This window comes from Leuciscus leuciscus, assembly GCF_965113295.1.
Source record: "Leuciscus leuciscus genome assembly, chromosome: 23".
NCBI lineage: Eukaryota > Metazoa > Chordata > Actinopteri > Cypriniformes > Leuciscidae > Leuciscus > Leuciscus leuciscus.
The window spans coordinates 8,990,469-9,013,065 of NC_138747.1; the positions used below are offsets into that span (position 1 = coordinate 8,990,469).

The 22,597-nt window shown below is 37.6% G+C and overlaps 2 protein-coding genes across 3 annotated transcripts; one reads left to right on the forward strand and one right to left on the reverse strand.

The window, feature by feature from the left end:
• Positions 1 to 508: 508 nt before the first annotated feature.
• Positions 509 to 14,108, forward strand: nacc1b (nucleus accumbens associated 1, BEN and BTB (POZ) domain containing b). 2 transcript variants are annotated; one of them, XM_082155132.1, is made up of 5 exons: positions 509 to 861; positions 4,427 to 5,440; positions 5,999 to 6,284; positions 6,744 to 6,841; positions 7,420 to 14,108. In XM_082155132.1, exons 2-5 carry the CDS (start codon positions 4,450 to 4,452, stop codon positions 7,722 to 7,724), a joined length of 1,680 nt encoding a protein of 559 aa, XP_082011258.1. In that variant the 5' UTR covers positions 509 to 861; positions 4,427 to 4,449; the 3' UTR covers positions 7,725 to 14,108. The 2 variants fall into 2 exon arrangements, with proteins under 2 accessions (XP_082011258.1, XP_082011259.1); XM_082155133.1 differs by lacking the exon at positions 509 to 861 and adding an exon at positions 913 to 1,890.
• Positions 14,109 to 16,484: 2,376 nt separating this feature from the next.
• On the reverse strand, positions 16,485 to 22,297 carry stx10 (syntaxin 10). Its single transcript, XM_082156061.1, has 8 exons — positions 22,190 to 22,297; positions 21,506 to 21,675; positions 21,173 to 21,267; positions 20,962 to 21,024; positions 20,782 to 20,883; positions 19,330 to 19,436; positions 19,142 to 19,236; positions 16,485 to 18,326 (listed from the first exon to the last, which is right to left on the reverse strand). The coding sequence occupies exons 1-8, from the start codon at positions 22,222 to 22,224 to the stop codon at positions 18,250 to 18,252; spliced, it is 744 nt and encodes a 247-aa protein (XP_082012187.1). The 5' UTR covers positions 22,225 to 22,297; the 3' UTR covers positions 16,485 to 18,249.
• Positions 22,298 to 22,597: the final 300 nt, after the last annotated feature.

A 22,597-nucleotide genomic window follows, 5' to 3' on the forward strand; every position in this document is an offset into this window, starting at 1 on the left:
AATGTAAATGTTTATGTAAAATTTTAGGGCTAGGTATGTCACTAACCCGGGAGGAATGTTGTGTAGTCCTTGCCAGCCGTTTTTGTAGTCCTACAATATATATACAAAATATCTCCCTTTGCTTTGAACTTTGAGCATTGTAACGTTGCACGTTTATACTCAAACAGCAACATTACACACTAACTAAAGTTAGAAATCATAATCAACCACCCGTTTAAAATGTGCAATTATCATGACAGTACGTTTAGCTATTTTATAGTTTAAATTTCTATTCATAATTTTATATTGAACATAAATTCCATAAATACATTTTCTGCGTAAAGTATGCCTTCTCTAAACATTCTTGATATTTATATGTCACTACAGTTGCTCCTTCTGTGCAAATGTCACATTCGAACTAATAATCTAATCCAGTCACGCTCTATAAACACTAATTGTCTATACGCCATATAATGTGACCCCATTAGAGCGACGTGATGGACATATTTGGGAGGCGTTTAGTACATGCTCTTCTCCAGTGCGCCATGCAGAGCTCCGTTGGCATGCAGAGCGCGTAGCACCCAGACCCCAGACCCCAGGGCTTCACCTGAGTCTAGACGCTCACACGGCTCGCTTTCTGCGCACAGACTGATCCAGCGGAGAGCGCGCGGCACGGTTGCACGCTAGCGTTCTTTTTCTTGGTCTGTGCATGATTGATCGGTAACTCTGTGCTCTAGCCGGGGTGACAAAATGATGCACCCCTCGATTATTCTGCGCTCGGGTGTCTTGCCTGTGCATTCACGATGAATGGCTGCCCGTAGAGAGAAAGAGTCTTGACTCCTCCACCACTGAACCACTTTTCAGCAGATTGCAATCGAGGGGGTGAGTATTTTAATGCATGCACGAGAGAGGGTCATGCCACTTTGAGTGGGGTCAAGGGGCAATCACGTGGGTTGAACAAGGGGTCGCATTAGTTATTGTTGTGGCACGGGGTAACAGAAAATGTTGAGGGGATTTTTGGATAGGGGTATTGTTTTGTGAAGGTGTGCGATTGCTTTAGATGGGGGATGGGCTTGCAAAACTTTAACCACTTCAATGACTTGCTGCCGACTCCGAGAGCTTGATTTATGGTGCATCAATACATCCATTTATATTTTCCAACTTTTTTAGCCCACACAACATCGCTTGCAAATTAGCGCTTGTCTCTGGACGATTTGAGGATTTGTAATGGATGAGGGCATTATGTGCATCGCTTTCAGACTTCAAGTGGTTAATGGTGTCTTGTCTCGCGGATCAGTGTGACTCGCCCCCCAGTTGCTGCATTTGTCCCGGGATGACCTGTTGATGTCGGGAAAAGATGAAGCCGAGCCCCCTTCCTTTTCCTCCAAAATGGAGTAGAATTTAACCACAGAATATTTTATGTGAAATCCAATGATTGCGCTGCGTGCATACAATTAGGACTAGCCTACTTCTTAAGAAAGCCAAATTGCAAGCAGCGGTAGGATAATAAAAAAAATGCATGCATATGGATGCTGTTGGTCGAGTCAAAGCGTTTTGGGTATTGATATTCTGGTGTGCACAGGACTGTAATTCAGCCCGACATTGCATAGCATTGCACTGGCACCGAGGGGGCGAGAGAAACGGATGTGGGCTTCTCAATAATTCATCTATCAGACTATTTTGGTGACAGGATTTTTGAGGGCTGAGCAGATTTTAGCTCTTTGGTCGCAGCATCAAGTGAGGAAACCAGGAAATCGGGGCATTGTTTCTTGTATTTTTAGCCCCCCTGGGCCCGTGCCAACCCGGAGCTCGTGTCCAGCTGGGCAGCGGTGCGGGCACATACTCTCACCGGGAACCGCAGCCCTTCCGCGGCCGCACACATCACAGAAACACCGGCGTCCGACTCTCACTGTGAGATTACAAACTATCGCTAATTTATTACATTTATGCTTGTAATTAAAACTGTTGTTATTATTACTCCTTTGGGAAATAGTGTTGTGCGAGTGAAACAGTCTGGATGAATTAAACCGCATTTCGCTTCATAGTTCCTGAACTACAGACAGACATTAATCGACCATCTAAACTACTCTTAGACTAAGTTTATGAGAATTTCTTAAAATGTGATTGCTAGTAGCTAAATTACTAGCTTTAACCCTTTACATTAGGATGGCACAATCCGAAAAATGAACTATGGGTAGGCTACTGTACTGTTTCCAAAATACCATAGTTACTATATGCTGGTCATAATATTTAGCATAATATCAATAAACGGCATAAGAATCTTTCTGTAATAATTATTTTTTATTTTTGGTGGAGTGGTGGCTACTACTACTAGAATTTTACAGTAGTAAGAATAACTGCAGTAACTGGGAAATAGAAAATTGACATTATTTGATCATTTAATGTATGATTATGTGTGTGTGTATACACTATATGTTAAAGAGTGTAAACGGAAGTTTCTTTTGGCAGCAAAATTTGGGTTTGTAACTTTGCATGACCTTACTGCTCAGCCAGACGAATCTTTGATCTGCTTTATATATGCATGCGATCTTATCAACCTTTGCACAGAGACTCGGAGCAATAAGTTGGTGTGAAATTACTCAGTACACCCTTACTGGGGGGTTTTTGATCAAACTGTAAGGTACTTTTCAGTAGTCGTATTTTACTATTGAAGAAGATACTGTGATGATGAGCAATAGAATTTTTGATTGTTAAGAGTTGTTAACAGACTCTTGAGATACAAGTTTTAAAAGTGTTGAGCAGACTGAATGAACATAAGTAAACAATGTATGCACAGGAAAATAACTGCACTTAATTTTGAAGAGTTGTTGGTTATTTAGTACACAGATATGATTTCATGTAATGTACAAATAGAAACCTCAAATAAATGCGAGTTCTTCCTCTGAAGCATGTTGGATTTCATAATACAGGATGGATAGAGTGTCATTGCATTAGGCATGTTCTCTAATTATGTTAAAGAATATTCACTTGAACCCCTTCTTGTTTACCATGCATTCATCTTCTGCTCCTAAAAGGATTTTGTTTAAGTGCTGACCTTTGGTTTAGAGCAGATTCTAAAATATGTATGATCCTAAAAAGAATAGACCGTAGGATAAATTGTTTATGACCCACAGAAAACCTCTGAATGGCCCTAGGCATGAGCTCTAATCTTCAGTTATATTAAGAATGTGTATCAACATTTATTGCTTTTGTTCTTTGTCTGATTTCTTGTGGTGAATGTATGTATTGTTTCTATGTTACGGACTTAGTCATGGGATGTTGTTTGTGGGACTGCATCCACTGACCTTGGAGTTAGAACAGAGAGTAGCACTCTGTCTGCATGGTTTTATAAGAATATATGATATATGTATATGTTTGTGTGTGTGTGTCGAGATTAAAAAAATCTTTGAAGCTTTATTTAAGGGATACAGTTTAAATTATTTAAGGGATACAGTTTAAATTATATGTATATGAGACAACTTTTGTGACTTTTTTTTTTAATCAGAAGTTATCTACACTATCATTCAAAAGTTTGGGTTCAATTAAGGTTTATTTATTTAGTTACTTTAAGTTGATCAAAAGTGACAGTTAAACCTCTTTAATGTTACAAGAGATTTTTCTTTTGAACTTTAGTCATCAAGTTCTCCTTGGAAAAAAATGATCACTGTTTCTTTCACACAAACGTTTTAAGCAGCACAATTGCTGATTTTTGAAAGATCATGTGATTGCTGCTAAAAATTCAGCTTTGCCATCACAGGAATAAGTGACATTTAAAAATATATTAAAATAGAAAACTGTTATTTTAAATTGTAATAATATTTTACAATGTTATTGTTTTTACTGTATATTTTATCAAATAAATGTTGACTTGATGAGCAAAAGAGGCTTCTTTCAAAAAACATTTAGAAAATCTTACGGACTCAACCTTTGAACGTGTTTCTATAACTTTTTTTAATAACCTTTTATGTCATCTTGCCTAAACATTTTTGCATCTTAAATTTGACAATTTGAAATTGCGTGATATTCAAACTTTCTTACAAACTATTTAAAATGATTTATGGTTATTTTATGAATATAACTGTACCTGTCATCATATCCCATTGGTAAGACTGTATGTAATCGGCACACTTTTTCACATTTTCCACACTGATTTTGGTGAGAAAATGTCTGGAATTCCGTGTAATTGATGTGGTAAAATTTATTAAACGACAATGATTATTAATAACTGTTAACATTAAATGATAAAAATATTTTAAAAAACGAACACGCAAAGGGTGGGAATGTGTATAAATTTGAATGACAGGCTAAATATCTTTTGGGAAGCTGCTGATATAATATTTGCATTGATGTGGATTCTGTACAGGCCTACCCACTGGTCATCATTATTCTATGATTATTTTATAATTGAGGTGAAAAATAAAATACCAAGTGTTTTCTGTTTTCACAGACTGTGGTGCTGGGCTTTGCGATATGGCTCAGATGCTGCAGATGGCGATTCCCAACTTTGGCAACAATGTCCTGGAGTGCCTTAATGAGCAGAGGCTTCAGGGTCTGTACTGTGATTTGTCAGTGGTGGTGAAGGGTCACACATTTAAAGCCCACCGGGCAGTGCTTGCCGCCAGCAGCTCCTACTTTCGTGATTTGTTCAACTCTGGAAGTAAGAGCTCTGTAGTGGAGTTACCACCAGCGGTTCAGCCTCAGAGCTTCCAGCAGATCCTTTCCTTCTGTTACACCGGTCGACTTAGCATGAACTTGGGTGATCAGTTTCTCTTAATGTACACAGCAGGATTCCTGCAGATTCAGCAGATTATGGAAAAAGGCACAGAATTCTTCCTAAAGGTCAGCTCACCAAGTTGTGACTCACAGGGTCTTCACACAGAAGAAACGCCCTCAGAACCCCAGAGCCCCGTTACTCAAACTGGGAGTAGCAACATAGGAGGAGGTGCGGTCACCACGGCTACGGCTCGACCCGCTTCCTGTCTCACACCTCTTCCATTGATGTCAAGGGTGAAGACAGAGCAGCAACCTCAGGCCCATCAGCCCCAACAAGAAGCATCATCATATTCAGTGGTTTGCTCTCCAGTTGCAAAGCGTCTTTGGGAAGGAGGTAGTCGTGAAGGAGGTGGAGGATCAGGGGCAGGTGGAGGAGGAGGTATGAGAAAAGCAGCCCGTTATTCGCAGGAGGCAGCACGGGGCATGGGCGGGGCCCCACCTCAAAGTGCAGCTTTATTGGGTGGAAGCAGTACCACTAATAGCAACAGCAACAACAATAACAACAACAGCGGTAGCACACCGGAAGGCACCAGCCCAGGCACCCCCAGCATGTACACCAGTGACTCACCAATCTCTTACCACGATGATGAAGAAGAAGAGGAAATCACAGACGAAACGACAGAAGAACAGTACAGACAGATCTGTAATATGTACACTATGTACAGCATGCTAAATGTAGGGGCAACAGGTAAGAGAAGTTGACTAGAATTTAATTTCATTGTCTGATTGCTAATCCCTATCAGTTAAATTTATTGACCGACTGAACCCCGCATCGTGATAGTAGACTTCAGTATGTAGTGTAATTGTGGGAAATGAATTGGGCCACGTATCGAGCTCTGAGGAACTCCATCAATAGGATTATTGTAAAGTAGACAATTCTTTTTTTTTTTTTTTACTTTTTAAAAATATATTTGATTGTTTTCAGAAAACTCAAAATTACAGATAAACAGTAGTGGAAACTGTCCTGTTTTTCCATTCACAGTTCCCCCAAAAAGAATCTAAGCAACATATAAAAAGCAAGAAAACGTTTACTAAAAGAGAAAAAACGAAACAAAATGGGGAGATAAATTCATTTTATATGTGTATTATTTTACATGTCCATTAATTCTATTTTTTATTAAACAAAGACAGAGAATGTAAATCAGTGGGGAGAGATATATTCAACATCTTGACCATTCAGTTTGGTAGTCAGTGTCAGCTCTTGCAATGTTTTCTTTTTCTTTTCCTCTTTGCAATCTGGGTTCAGCCAATGAACGAGTGGAATCACTACCCGACCACCTCACAGTTGAATCAAGGGGAAGAGGAGTTCGAGTGAGGCAAGATCTGGCCTCTCTTCCCACTGAGCTCATTGCACAGATCGGAAACCGCTGTCATCCTAAACTCTATGAAGAAGGTGACCCTGCTGAGAAACTGGAGCTAGTAACCGGCACCAGTGTTTTTATTTCACGTGCTCAGCTGATGAACTGCCACGTTAGTGCGGGCACACGCCACAAAGTGTTGCTCAGGCGGCTACTTGCTGCCTTTTTTGACCGGTGAGTGAAGTTTTGGACTTAATGTATTCTGCAGAAAATAAATTAGAATAAATAAATTAGTATTTAAAGGAATTGTTCACCCAAATATAAAAATTCTGTCATCATTTACTCACCCGTATGAATTTCTTTCACCAAAAAAAGAGAGAGCATAATGTCCTATTTGTATCAATGAAAGTTGATGGTCATATGGGTTTGGAATTACACAATGGCCAACATATTCATTTTTGAGTGAACCAGCTCTTTAATTGAAAATAATAGATTAACATGTTATTAATGGAAATTTAACCAATTGTTTTTGGGATTTAGAAAGTGACTTTTTTTATACAATTTCAGTTAGTAGAAGAAAACGGTCCACAAAGAGTTTGTGTGAACAGTACTTTGTTGATCCCATTTGCCCTTGTAATCTACAGGTCAGATTCTGTGTTAGTTTAAAAGTGTCCTTTTCTGTTTTTCCTGTAGAAGCACTCTTGCAAACAGCTGTGGAACAGGCATCCGGTCCTCCACAAATGACCCCAACCGCAAGCCACTCGACAGTCGGGTTCTCCATGCTGTTAAGTGTAAGTGCTGTATTGATGCTGATATGTTGTGGTATAATATTTTGATATTGGTTAAACAAATGAGCTATTTCTAATATGAACCCAGCAGTTTTATCCACATTAAAACAGTCCAGTTGAATTTTTAAAGTTAGCATGAAATGAAAATTCACCCCATCTATTTTGTAAATGCATGTTATAGATGTTATTGTGAATGATTCATCTGTGTATTCATATATATTTGCCTCAAAATGTCATAATTCGATCTTCCAGTGAAAACAACAGACTGGTGATGTATGCTGGTCTTCTCCAATCATGTCGTTCACTTAAACCCCAACCCTCCACAAATGACTTAAAGCTTAAATTTGTCAAAATTTGAAAAATGTTGTCAAATTTCCAATCAATGGATAACCGATGGATATAACTAAGTCCTGACCTACTATATATTTTTCTGATAATTGGATGTTCGTCACAACAATATGGAAGGAAATATCTGTTGCTGCTTGTAACTTTAAGCATTAAATATCTTTGTGTAAAAAGTGCATGAAAAACTAACGATAGTAAAAAATTATAGTTTTTTTGGTTTGTTTTTTAATCTCCAGTTTACTGCCAGAACTTTGCTCCTAGTTTCAAAGAGAGCGAAATGAACGCGATCGCTGCAGACATGTGCACTAACGCACGGCGCGTGGTACGCAAGAGCTGGATCCCGAAACTGAAGCTTCTGATGGCAGAAAGCGACGCTTATGCCAACTTCCTTCCGGACGCTGCCAAAATGGAGTCTGATGGCTTGGGAGTGGAGCATGCTTTTGAAACGGGATCCCTGGAAGGTGGCACAGCCTCTGATTCAGGCCATTCATCTACAGATGCCCTGCAAGGTGTGAGCGGGGATGGTAGCAGCCTGTTTTAGTGAGTAACAATACCATGGTTCAGTTATTCTTTCCCTTCCACTCCTCCATCGTATCTCAGTCTCACCTTGGGCGTTGATGTCATCACGGAGTCGAGAAGTGTATCTTTATGAAGACTGTCGTTGAATCCCACTTCAAAATCTGGTTATTTTTATTTCCCTATTTTTTTTTTATTGTACCGTACATTGTGGGCCCTCCTCTCCATACTGCAGAAACACATTCCTGAAGAGGAGGGACCATTGAGGACATTTGGGGTGATCTGAAGGGGAAATGGTGTCTGGAAGCTCCTATCCAGTCTGAGAACACTGGCATGATTCTGAATGTATCTTTTTGGAGAATCCAGAAAGTTAATTTTGCTGGACGTAAGATTGTATTCATCTGTTAATATTTAGTAGCTGTATATCTGCTTTTTGGACCCCATTTCCTCTTCTTGCACCAACACCCTTAGGCACCTTTTTTCTTTTAAATATTCTTATTTGTACAACATTTGTAATCTTTTGCCAACTTTTCCACTATTTGTCTTGCCAAGTATCCCAAGAGAAGCAGTCTGTCATGATTTGTGATATGAATTTGTAAGAGGCAGATGAATCTGTTTTGCTATGTGTGAAACTACTGTGTCGTTTTGATCGTCGATAGAGAGGGTCTGTGCAAGATTCTCACCTTTTGAATCGATGAATGGTGAATTGTTGTCCACATGTTTTTGCTTTAGCAAAATCCAAAATCTATTTGAATCATTTTTATTTTGGTATATTACCAAGGCTTAATATTGTTACTTTGGTAGGTTTAATCAAATCGACACGTTTTTACTGTCAAATATCTGCAAAGTAAATCCCAAAACACTCCCACAAGCTTAAAAATCATTAAGGCCTTTTACATTTCTCTTTATGTCCTTTATTTTGTATAGATGTCACATGGCGTCTGTGTGATGTGTAAATGAGTGTGTATGGCGGCTTCAGACTATGTCTCACAGCTCACTGCTTCATGCACCTATCACACAAGTGTGGTGCATGCTGCCGCATGGCGCATTCTGACATGCTACGCCTCAGCGCCTCTGACAGAGTTGCACTAAACGCTCTGATGAAGTGGGCCGAGTGCAGTATTAGAGATTGGCACTGAACGGGCATCAGTGCCACAGCTATGCTGGCTCCAAATCAGTAAAGACCACTCTGAGATTGGAAGCTTTTTCGTAGTCTTATTATGTGGATTTGAAAAGTCAGTTTTTAAGTGTTTTGGGTTTCAGAAAGAGAAGTTCTTGAAGTCTGTAATCACAATAAAGAGCTGTTGTAACCCCAGGTTCGGAGATGAAAGAAAGTGACCATGTTATTTAAAAGTGCAGTTGCACCAGTATGTGTTAAAATTAGATTCCCAAAGTATGACCTGCATCTTCAGGTGTTTTAAGCACACTTATTTCCTTTAATGGTTGGCTATATTGTTTGAATTTTTTATTATGGCTTAAGAAAGGCTGCGATTGGTCAAGATCATCCCAGTCCAAAATTATGATAAAGAGTTCTAAAAAAAAAAAAAAAAAAACTATATTAGCACATTTACCCCTGTTATTTGTGGGTTTTTTAATGTTTACATATTTTTTTTTATTTTTACCTTTTCTTTTAAAAAGATAGTTCACCCCAAAATGAAAATTCTGTTATCTACTCGCCCAATTATGTCGTTCTAAACCTATGATTTTCTTTAAGATGCGTTCACATTTTTCTGTTGTTCAACAAAATATTGTGGGTAGAATCATGCGCTATTGGGAGTTTCATACCTCTCTACGCTATTACTAATTTTAAATTTTTTTTGCATGTGAAGTTTTGCTGAAATTTGTGACCGCACCTTTATTCTGTGAAATACAAAAGAAGATATTTTAAAGAATGTTGATATCGCTCCAAATGGTTTTAGTGACCATTGACTTGGATATTGCTCAAAATATAATCATCATCATTTTGGGTGAGCCATCTCTTTAAATTACGTCTTTAAACCCGTTTACTTAGACATTTCATGGAAGAAAAGGACAAAGGCAAGTTGTTGTTTTTTTTAGCACTGGGCCAGGGCACAGAAGAATTTTACCTCTCGGCCACGTGGTACGATCCTAAGAGACTGCACCAAGTCTTAATCACAGTACGATAGGATACGAATGAGATATTTGCACAGAAATGTGAGCTGGATTGTTCAGCACTGCCTTAAAGAGTGGAAGTTGGTGCTTGAGAGTCTTACACAACTAGTCTGTGACAGAGAAAGAAATTCTAGGAAGGGAGGGCACAGAATGCCTGGATGAGTCTGTATGCATGTGTGCTGGTGTGCTCCGCTACTTATTTCTCTGAGTTTGAGCTTCTTCTTTTTTTATTTCCATTTTTGGAGGCACACGTGCTAATGTCTGTGCATTCATGCGAGGAGGCTGACAGGAAAGCGAGAGCGTGAGCCAAAGGCATGCTCTTTATGCGCGCTCATTTGTTTATGTGAACGTGCTCAAATGTGTGTACGTCTGGTTTTTGTGTGCCAAATGCATGTCTGAGAGAGTGTGCGTGGGTGGTGTTGATGTTTGATTGTGGAATATGTGCATTGTGTGTGTGGGTTGATGGATGGATGGGTGGGTGGTTGGTATGTGTGTATGCAGAGATCAGAGAGCTCTGTTTGTTTTTGTCTGACTCAGAGAGGGAGACATACAGTGCAGACGCAAGCAGAGAGGGGAGGGAATGGTGAGGAGATGGATGCTCACACACACACACATATATGTATATACACACACACACACACACACACACACTTAAACACACAACTGGTGCAGTGAGCCATTTCCCAAATGGAGGCATCAAACGGGTACGCTTTGATTAAACAAACATCAGCTCGCATTGAATCCAATCTGGTTTGGCTCCATTGGTTTTGTTTCATCATTGTAGAGTTCAAATGAAATCAAAATTGATTATTTTCAATGCACATTTCTGGGGTCTCATGTATTAAACTTTATACACGCACAAAAAAAATCCATACCCACACATGCCAGTTTTTGAGTATAATCAAAAGGTGTCAGATTTATAAAACCATACGTTTGCCAGAACTTTTCCACCTCATCTTCTCCTTGAAATAACCATATATGGAATGCACAAAGCTTTTTATTATGCATAGCCTAATTTGCATGCAATTTACACATGCATTATCCAGATAATATCTTCCTACTGCATCTAAAGTCGCCATGAAATGACAATTCACCCTATCTATTTTCTAAATGCATATAATAGATCGTATTATGAATGATTCATCCATTTTAGAATGTTAGTTTTTTATATCGTTTGCATGGAAAACATATCATGCACATTTCAATGCCTATTTTGTGCTTATGAAACATTTATTCATGAGGCCCCTGCTGTTTTTGTGAATAATTTCTGTGCATGTAATTTCCAAAATGACAAATGTGTTTTTCCAATGGAATGAAAAAAATTGCTTTGAAATAACTTGCTTTGATTCTAAAACCAGTCAGTTAATGCTAATGCATCCTCTTTACAGTCGACTTCAGCTTTGAATTTTACATTTGGCTCCAATTTTGGTGTAGAACGACCACTTTTTAATGATCCAATCACATTAAAAGGATTGCAAATGCCATTTTTATGTTGACTTTAAGACCAACCAAAATAAATTCTTTCATCATTTACTCATCCTCAAGTTGTTCCAAACCTATATGAATTTCTTTCTTCTGCTAAACACAGAAGATGTATTGAAGAATGTCGGTAACCAGACTTGACGGGTGGCAATCGACTTCCATAGTACGGGGAAAAAAATACTATGGAAGTCAATGGCTACAGTTATCCACATTCTTCAAAATATTGTTTTCTGTGTTTAGCAGAAAAATAAAAGGAAATTTAGGACAAATTGAAGGGGAGTAAATAATAAATTGGTGAACTATCCCTATAAATGTCAAGTGAACACAATTGTGTGTGTGTGTGTGCGCACAAGTACCATTCCACTGTCCAAAAGAATGAAAAATATTTGATAGATTGATGGTGACTGCAAAAATACGGCTTTGTGTTGGACTGTTCCTCATTGCACCTTTTGAAATACAACGAGGGAGAAAAAGATAACAGCTGTCGACATTTCTTCATCCTTTTGGAATGTACATATAAGGAGCTGAATCCTCTGATGTACAGCTTGATCATTTTTATTTTTAATGTTGGACACGCTGGGAGAGACCAGGAGGTTTTTTTTTAGGAAGCAGCCAGCATGTGTGTCCACGGGGGCTGGATTTCGTGATGTTTTCGACTCGCTTCTTAACATGTTCTGCTCAGTGGTGCATTGGTGAGATTGGGTACACAGCGTGCGCTGAACTCTGAACCCGATGAACTTGAGTGGAATTACCCAGTGGAGAAGTTTAACCCCTGACCCGCAACCCTGGGTTCATGGTCTTTTGCGCAAGATCCTTTTAGTTCTTCAATTGAACTACATGTATTCTGAGTAAGAATCATGCTGGTCAAACAGAACATCTGAATAACTCAAGCTTTGAATTGAGACTTGCAAAAAAAAAAGAAAGAAAACCATAAAAAAATTAGGGATCAAATGTAAGGCGAACAATGTATCTTTGTTTTTCTTATCTATGTTTTGTTCTGCTTTAGAATAGTGCTTGGCCATTGAGATGCTACTAATTTTTAACATAGACCGTAGAGTTGTAAAGAAACATTTTGAAATGTACAATAGCTAGGATCAAGAGAAGTGCTGGGAAAGGATGAGGGCAGCTGAAACTAGCTGAAAACGTTTTTACTGTATTGAAATGTCATTTTTAAGGGATGGATGAGTTTGAAGGAGCGTAGATGGAAGGAGTTAGGGTCTTCATGCACTGCGAGCTTTATTATTTTTTTCTGTCTTAAAGAAATCATTTGTTACTGAATTAGTTTGCTGGTAAAGAGGATCTTTGAATGATGTTGAATGGCACGTGGATGAGCGCCACCTGGTGTCAGACTTCATTAATGCTGCAGGTAGAAAAGAGAACTGCAATGCAGTTACTTCTCCTGGCCAATAAGGGACAGCAAAGGATTTAGAAAAAAACTACTTGTAATTTGACTTGATGGTTTTAATTCTCATTTTTGATGTTTTATTTAATAACCCCTGAACAGGAGAAAATGTACACAGCTGTGTTTAAAATGTTTCTGAACTGCCAAATACAAGGAAATTATTCCGAACTAAAATTAATTGTTTCAGCTGAATTTTACCAATGTGACGATCAAAACAATCAATACTTAATATGACACTTTATAAAAAAATGGCCAATATGGGGAATTGCGAACAGCTATCACGAACTAAGTATTCGACACTGCAATTTTTATGTGAAACTTTACTTTATTATTAAATTCCTATTAAAATCCTGTTTTTTTCTTTCTTTTTTTTTCTGTTTTTTTCTGTGGGACTCTGCAGAATGAAATGAAGCATTGTAAAATGTGTTTGTTAAATGGAGCTTAGAGCACTACAAATTTATAATTTTCTGAAGATATTAAATTCAGCTGTATTTATTTTACAAGAGAGAGGGAGTGTTCATAGTTTGTCTTAGGGGTCTTCAATGGAGGGTCTGCAAACCTATTTTTATTTTGTAGTGTTGATTGACTACAAAATAAAAAGCTAAAGATGTTCAGCAAAATGTTTTTGTACTCCCACATTAAATTAAATAAAATGGATATTTTATTTTTTAAATACAATAATTAATAGTTACTTCTTATTTTAATGTCTTTGCAATATAAGCATCATATGTAAATACATTAATAAGGTAATATATATGCATGGCCAGGCTTAAAGTGCAACACTCAGTTTTATACAATATGTAAAAGGGGATCCATTCTCCATCTTTATGAACAGCAAGGGGTGCTTGGCCTGGAAATAAGTTGAAGACCCCTACTTACGCACCTTCAGCGCCCTCTCTCTGCCTCTGATTCAATTGAGCAATGGGGAGTTCAACTTTATATGTTTTCAATATTTTTTTTCTTAGGGCTGGTTCACACAGAACACATTTTTGCATTTAACTGTGCTGTTTAAAAAAAAAAAGTTTTTATATGTAAACCGTGTGCTAGGGCGATGTCTATTTATTGTGGTTGAAAAAAAGTTAAATTTAGAATTTTAAGGCAAGACACCACAGGTGCATATGGTAAAAATAAATATATATGGATATCATAATACTTTCCCAGATGATTAATCATAGTACATGAAGACAAATGTTTTGTATTACACATTTTCTGAAATGTTGTTTATATATGCAAATGAGGCAATAATTAAATTTCCAGCTTAGAAATCTGGACATTGGATAAAGCCAAGTTAAGAAAGGGGTGGAAAACATAATTTTTTAGAAAATAGCCCTTACGGGTATGCATTGTAATTGAAATCAACAAATACAGCTAGATAAAGAGTAATAAAATGTGTATTTTGGATGTTTTCTTTTTTTACTTGTCCAAAAGATGTTATGGAAGCCCAAAATGTCAAAATTGACCAGTGCATGAAAAAAACCTACAGATTTCCCTGTAGTATCTTAACTTAAAAACACGTCTCAAAGTGTTTTTAGGTGCAAGAACGCGTTCTGTGTGAATGACTTAACCTATACAGTGTGTGTGTGTGTATATACAGTATATATACACACACTCCACCTCAGTTATATGGAAAAAGTAGAGGCATGTACACAGGAAAAACAATGAAAGATGCAATCAAAAGCCTCGGATGAAGACATACCTCTCTTAAAGGGATAGTTCACCCAAAAATGAAAATTCTGTCAGTAATTATTCACCCTCGTGTTGTTCCAGCCCCGTTAAGACTTCAGAACACCAAATTAAGATATTTTTGATGAAATCTGAGAGCTGTCTCACTCCTTCATAGGCTTCTATGTAATCAATATCTGCCAATATTTCATCAAAAATATCTTAATTTGTGTTCCGAAGATGAACAAAAGTCTTACAGGGTTGGAACAACATGAGGGTGAGTAATTACTGACAGAATTTTCATTTTTGGGTGAACTAACCCTTTAAACTGTTATCTTATACATTTTATCCTTAGATGTCTATCAACCTGTTAATCTCGTTTCACCTTTCCAGTGTTCTCTCCCCCAGTATAAACATGCCTCTGTCCCTCTGCTCCATGTACATTTACTTCACCCTTCTGTGCGCTTCTGCGCTGCCGGCAACCTCAAAGACTTTTTACAGATTTCAAACATATATTGCTCTTTGTATGTCCCTGCCCACCAGAGACCAATACATGTGCGTGGATCTACCTCCCGACGCCTCAGCCATACCTCCCTGTGCCCTAAAACAGGTCATGTGATGCAGGAGACCCCTCGACGTGCTGCCGTTCAGATTTGTCTGAACGGTGTTAGAGGAACTAGATGTAAATGGTAGATTCATACCTCACCAGGGGCCGGGAGCTCCGACCGTCAGCATGGCTCCGGAGAGCGTGTCTCTGGTGTGGCCGCAGGGATCCTGCAGCTTTTTTATTTTCCAGTATAGATATATGAATATACATATATAAATACAAATCTATATATACTGTACATTATACATAGAAACACTAATGAAGTTTGATTGTTAGTTGTGCACTCACAGCATGAGATGTTATTCCCCAGAAACCTTTTTGGAAACAAATGCAGTAGCGTCTACTGATGTCAAAATACCCGTCACCCCACCCCGAGTACATGCCAGTGTTTCCTCTGTGTTCCAAGTGCCAATAACTTTGTGTATTCCTTAACTGTGACCCAACGAGAAAGAAAATTGCACATTAACTACTGTAAAAAAGAAAAGATAAACAAGAAAATACATCTTAATAAAAAAAGGTTTGTAACAAATAAAATGATTGTGTTTGGCTTTTGTTTTAATGTGTGACTTAGTCATTTTAAAGCAGTGACAGATGGACCTTTTTTACATTTCCGGTTATCAGAAGCGGAAGTCGAATGAGGGGCCGTTTTCACGACACCGTTTTCAACTAAAACCTGAAACTTATGGGTTTTCGGCCTGTTCATTTACACGACAACGGCGTAAAACGCCTGAAAAGTAAACTTTAGAAATCGGGTTTCAAAGTTCAAGTTTTTGAAAATGATACCGTCACTGTCTCCATGTAAACTACAAAAATGCGATTTTGTGGAAACGGTGACGTCATGCATAAGCAGGCGCATAATTTTTCATTAAAGTAACCGATAACTTCTGGCCTGGCGGCATTATACAGAGTTTTAAATTATTTTTCGCGGATCCGTGTGAACGGTGGTAGTTCTGACGTTTGACTTTTTTTTAACGTTGTCGTCTGTACGTGAAAAATGTGAAAGAAACACTTTTTGCTTTAAGTTGCTAAGTTACATCGTTGTCGTGTGTAAACGCAGACAACAGCGTTTCCATGACTTTCCAAAAGAGGGAAAAAATAAAGAGATTATTACAGCAGTCAGAAGAGAGAAATATGTCAAAATTGGTGTCACTCTCTCAGCCTTTCTGTAAGAAACCCTGTTGCTGCATTAATTCGTTTTTTTTTTTTTTGTAATTTACTACAAAGGTAATATAAACAACAAATAGCGTTACAAATGTGTATTCTATTTTTTTTTTTTTTACTTTACTTTACTTGAAAACTTTACGGGACTTGCGACGTTGATAAAAGTGGAAACGCGTCATCACAGTCCGTGAAAAGGGTCCATTGGATTTTATATTGCATGATATGTATCTTTATTGTGAAAGAAAAATAACATATGCCGTGTTATATTTCCCTGCTGTAAAGTTATTCCATAATGTGGTGCATGTAATTTAAAAAAAAAAATGACCTGGGAAAATGAATGGCATGTCAAAGTCATAAACTTTATTCAGGGACCATTTGAATTTATCAAGATGCCAAAATAAAGGCAAAATTTGTATACAATACAAATGCTTACAAAAACAAGTGACAAGGGCATTAGACTTTTGAAATGCAATTATTTATATGCAGGCAGCACTGAAAGACATTACTTTGCAAATAATAATAGACAATCAAATGCGTACCAAATCTCCTTAAAATGGCATGTAAGAGGTAATAAGTTTTAGTTCATTGTTCCACATTTTTAAAAGCAGTGAGTACTAAAATATGTTAAGGCTTAAAATTTCCCAAAAAATCTTACGTTTGAAGTTGGATCTGATTTTCCATTAAGGGTTTATTTACTTAATCATATTACAAGAAACAAGAGAATACTGAAATGTCATATTCAGAGAGGAAAGCATTTATACTGAACATAATACATTCACCCACAGGCACGTAGTGTCTCAGATCAGAGGGCACACTGGAAACAACTCATTGGCACGGAGGATAGCAGTACAAAATGTTCATTAGCACACCCACAGATGGGCACAATCTGAGCTCAAGTTCAGGAATAGAAATATCAGGTGATGATCCTAACTGTGGGGTCCGATCAGCTCTTTAGGGGATGTTGTCAGTTAATATAGCTGACTTTCAGTACATGCATCTCGCTGCAATTAAAAGAGCAGTTAATAGCATTTTCCTTTGAAAAATAGTAAAATGACAAATATATTTATATATATATATATATTATTATTATTGGAGTAATGGGTCTGGAATATCACTTTGGCATGCAGTGAAGGCTTAACCCACACCATCAACTGAGACAAAGAATGTCTATGTCCAAATTATTCTATACACATCTCCACAATAATATGAAACTTCACAGTCCAATGTACAGTAATCTCAAAAACAATGCCTAAAATGATATTTTAAAATATGGGGAAACTCAAATATTACAAGAATAACCAAATCAGCCTAAAATATGGGAAAATCCATAAAAACAGCACATCCATGAAGATTCATGAAAAGTGCAGGCAAATTACATGATTTTTCTGCAAGCAATTTTCCATAAGCTCACCCAAATAATGCAATAAAGTGTCAGATGTATCCATAAAGGAAAAGCTAACATGTAAAACGCAAACTTTGCTTTAAAACAATTTAAATAACCCTACATTTCTTGCTATAATTTCCTTTTCCAATTTACAAACAATTTCCAATGCACACCATCATAGGTTGTTTGATGACTTCACAGGTTTCTATGATGACGTTACAGATCTAGAGGGCGCTATGAGCCTGCATTACTCATTGTGCTTGAAATCGGAATCAACCAATAACAACATTTAAATTGTTACATGATTGGTGAACATATTTATGTTCAACCTCTTTCACGGGCATTTATAATGTACACAATTACTATGCTGCTGTAAGAATCAAACATATAAAAATATAATAAGGCAATATCAAATTCCTCATCCCCACTTATACTCTGTACCACAATAAAACATAAGAAATATAATAACTGTTAACTTCCATCTCAGCACTAGTGAAATTCGACAATAAGTCCAATCCAAAAGCAGCGGGAGAGAGTGAAATGCTGAGAGCCAGAAGACGTATGGATTAGATGAAGGCAAAAAGACGAGAAAGGACTATAAAAAATAACTGGGATCTCTTTCTCACAAAGGATCATGGAAGATGAGGTGGAAGAATCATGGTAAAATTCTTCTGTAAGCTTTTGGCATGATGGAGGGCCAAACCGAAGAAGAGTCTGGTTTAAATGGCGAAGAACAAAATGAGCACCACGATCAGTATGATTACAAGAACTCCGATAGCACACCACTGTCTCCGACCTGCAACACACAAAACATAAGATCCGAGTCAAAATCTCACCAATCTGACGCTCGTTTCGTAAGCCTAGCAAAATTAAAGGTATAGCGGAGGATCTTTCCAAATTTTAGATAAGACCCGCCCTCTCCACTTTTTGAAAAGTTTGATTGATTCACCAGAATGATTGACAATTAGGAGGACCAATAGTTTAGACTACCCACCAGGAAGTAAAACATCCTCCGCTATACCTTTAAGATAATTAAAGATATAAAGCTTGTGAAAACAATGAATGAGAACCAGTTTGAGAAAAAATTAAATGCTTCCTTTAGGTCGGTAAGATTTTTTCTTTAACAAGTTTTATTCAGAAAAGATTTTAAAATAAAAAATGACACAAACACTTTTGCACTGTTACAAAAACAAATCTATTTTAAATAAATGCTGCCCTTTTGAAAATTTTTATTCATAAAAAAAATCCTGAAGAAAATGTATAACGGTTTTCACAAAAATATTAAGCAGCACAAATATTTTCAACATTGATGATAATAATAAGAAACATTACACTGAAGACTGGAGTAATGATGCTCTCAACAGGAATAAATTACATTTAATTGTTTTTTATATTTCACAATATTCCTGTTTTTACTGCATTTTTGAACAAATAAATGCAGCCTTGGTGAGCGCAACATCTTTCAAAAACATTTCAGAAATACCAACCCCAAACTTTTGAATGATAAAGATAATAACATAACATTTTAGGCTGAAATTACAAACATTTGAGGCTGAAATTACAAACATTTGCTGTGAGTGATATAAAAATGTGAGAAGTAGAAGCACTCACTGCTGGTCATGTGTGAAACCTTCTCCATTTTCTTCAACACAGAGTCCATTCTCGAACCGGTCTGGTCCATCTCCTCACTAAACTCCCCGAGCATACTAGGACAAAAAGCACACATGGCAATAAAAATAGACATTGAGTATTAGAAAAATCCACATGCTAGTGTTTCTGTTTATTCTTCAATATCCTACACTGCCTGTTCATCCAGCTCGTCTCCTATCCTGCTGGACATGTCCTTCAGGACACGGATACTGCCTGTGACCAGCTCCAAGTGCTCATCCTGGTCCTGCATGATCAGCTGCACGGAAAGACAAGTTGGGAAAGTTAGGACGTAAAACGAACAAAGAAGAAATATTTACCCTTTTATGCCAATTGAAAATTGTGGTATTAAAGTTGCCATGAAATCAAAATGGACAATTCTTGTTTTTTTCATGGAAAACTGCAGTTTTCAAAATCTTTTTATTCATGTGCCCTAATGATCTTTAATAAAAATAACTCTTGCAGCGACATCTCTTCTCTGATGACATGTTTACTGGTGCGAGGGCAAGGCAACCTGTCACTCACATGAGATCAACCAATAGCAAACCACAACGATCCAACCATCCAATCAATTCCCGATTGCTCAAAATAAAGTCCTGCCCTACATTTTTTCTTGTCCGAGAAGCCGTTTCACTCTGATATACGTCACAAAAAAGAAGAAAATACTATCACAACTTCCAATCCACGCTAGGGACTGGACAGTATGAAAATTTCATATCACAATAATAGTGACCAAAATTATCAATACTATCACGGTTTTGTTAAAACGAGATGAAAGTGTTAAAAAATAACTGAAGCTCACACTGAAAACATTTCAACAAGTTTTATATTTTGAAAATCAACAAACAACAAATAAAACAAGCAGCTCTATGCACTTTTTTAAAGTAAGATTATATTCTGTGGCATTTCCTTCCTTAAAATGACCGTCGTCAATAACAACGCATTATAACACAGCGCACATGTATCACAACGGACGCACACACGCTCTCGTTTCATTCAAATACAACTTGCCGTCTTGCGTCTCCGTTTCCGATTGTATTGAAAATGAAATCAGAGTTGATTTATTGTTTGAGTTCGATCATATTTTTGTGATCATGTAAGATTTAAAAAATTAATCTGCCTTCCGCCATTCCTTCTCGAATAAAAATACAACAATGTTGTGTGCTGCGCCTGCGTCAGCCTGTTGCTGGCTGGACAGGATTTACAGTGAGTTATTAAAATCATAATAATCAAACATGGTTTTAATGATAATTCAATTTTAAACGATAATACTAACCGTCAGTACATTATATCGTGGTTTATAGTGAAACCGGTAATCATCCCATCCCTAATCCATGCCATTACAAAGCTCAAAAGAGCCAGGATATTTATTAAGAAAGTCATATACACCTAGGATGGCTTGAGGCTGAGTAATCTATGGGATAAATTTCATTTTTGGGTGAACTATTCCTTTAAGTATCTGAACTACTTGGCACTAAAAGGTCACATTTCCTTGTTTGCTGTGAAGCTTATAAGATGCTCTTTGTAATATTGTCAAGTAATGCTGGATAAGAAAAAAATATTTTCACTGATAACACTTTTTTTTTTGACCTCATGTCTTTTACCTGCTGCTGTTCCTGTTGCTCCTGAATGTATCTGGAGTTTGCAGACACCAGGTGAGGCTCCAGACCGGCGTAACGATCCTTTGTTGTGGCCCCCATCAAAGCCTGTCAGACATGGACGCAAACATGACCATATGAATCCATTCAGTCTCATTTTCGTGAAATAGTGAATGAATCACTCACCTGTCTGTTTTTCTTCTCTGCTTGGGCCACAGCTGAGGGACTAGAGAGCTGATCCTTCATCAGCTACACACAGAAACACACTCATTTACATTACAAAAACTAAGACAACACCATATATATATATATATATATATGAGAGAGAGAGAGAGAGAGAGAGAGAGAGAGAGAGAGAGAGAGAGAGAGAGAGAGAAAATAGGAGAGTGATTGACACCTGCACAGAATTCCGTGTTCGCTCCACAAAGTCCTGCCTCTCCTGGAGTTCATGTTCCCCTAAACGGAACTTTCCAGGGTTTGCCTCCACAATACCTGATACTGTCAAGAATTATAACGAGTTCTGCTTATACATTACCGTTCAAAAGTTTGAGATCAGTGGAATAGTAAAGTATTTTCTTTTTGAAAACTATACAGTCTTTTAGCACATTAATCTCCCTTTTGCTAAACTGAGGTATCAAGGCACACAGTACTTGTGTAACATTCCGTCTACTAAAGTGTCGCCGTTCTGATGTTTGAAGGCATCATTGGGCTTTGGTTTATGGCAGGATACTGATGGTTTCATGCAGGTCCTCTAGGTCCCAGTCGATGGCCCTCAGACAGTTTCGGAGTTCATTGGTGCTCCAGTCCAGCTCATCGCGACTGACGGGTGTTTCTTCCTGCAGCAGCTCTTCCCAGCGCTCAAACAGCCCCTGTGCTTTAGACAGGGCCTTCTGCACCTCCCTGCCAGATAGAGGAGCAAACTGTCAAACCCTTTCTACTTCAAAGGAATGAAAGGTGTTTATCAGAAGCAAACAACTTTTACATAAGCACTACGCCGGTGGTAGTTAGGCTACTGTCATGTTGGGGTGAAGTATATGATTAATGTGTGGTTTGTATCTGACTGTACATTAAATGAATGACAGAGCCACACAAACATGCAACATAAATCAGTGTGTGTTTACACTCCAGTCAACACAAACCATAACTATAACATGTCTCTGGCTTCTTTAGACTTAATTCAACCTTCCTGATCACTAAAACTCAACTAAAAACACACCTATATTTTGTTTATTAGTGAAGTTTATAAGTAAAATCACATGGAAACATTAATAATGTGACAATAACTGGAGCTCCAGGTAGTGATGAAGATGCTTCACTAACACTTAAATTAACCTGTCAATATCAAACTCGTGTCATTTAGACAAAGACGGAAGACAGACATTAAGGCAGGGAAGAGGAAGATAACTTTTCTTACCCTTTAACCACGAAAAAAGGATCCTCCATCGACATATTAGCCCCTCTGGTTTAGGAGCTGCGTGAAGTCAACGGCAAGATGGATTGTATACGCAAGCACGAGTTTTCAAAATAAAAGCCCCTAAACTCTAAACAAATTGTTCCATGGCATGTTCCAATATTAACACTTTGACCTTTTTCACAGATTATGATGACGCGTTTAAACGGCGTTTAGCATAGTAAATCATGCAAAGTTTTTAATATTTTCATTCTAAAAAATGTTTTATGTTTTAATAACATCTATAACACTATACTTTGTATTATATTACCTGTGGACATAGTACACAACTTCCTTACTTGAGTGAAAGTACAGATACTACTGGTCAGAGTTGTAAATACCTATTTTTACTTAAGTAAAAGTACAGAAGTA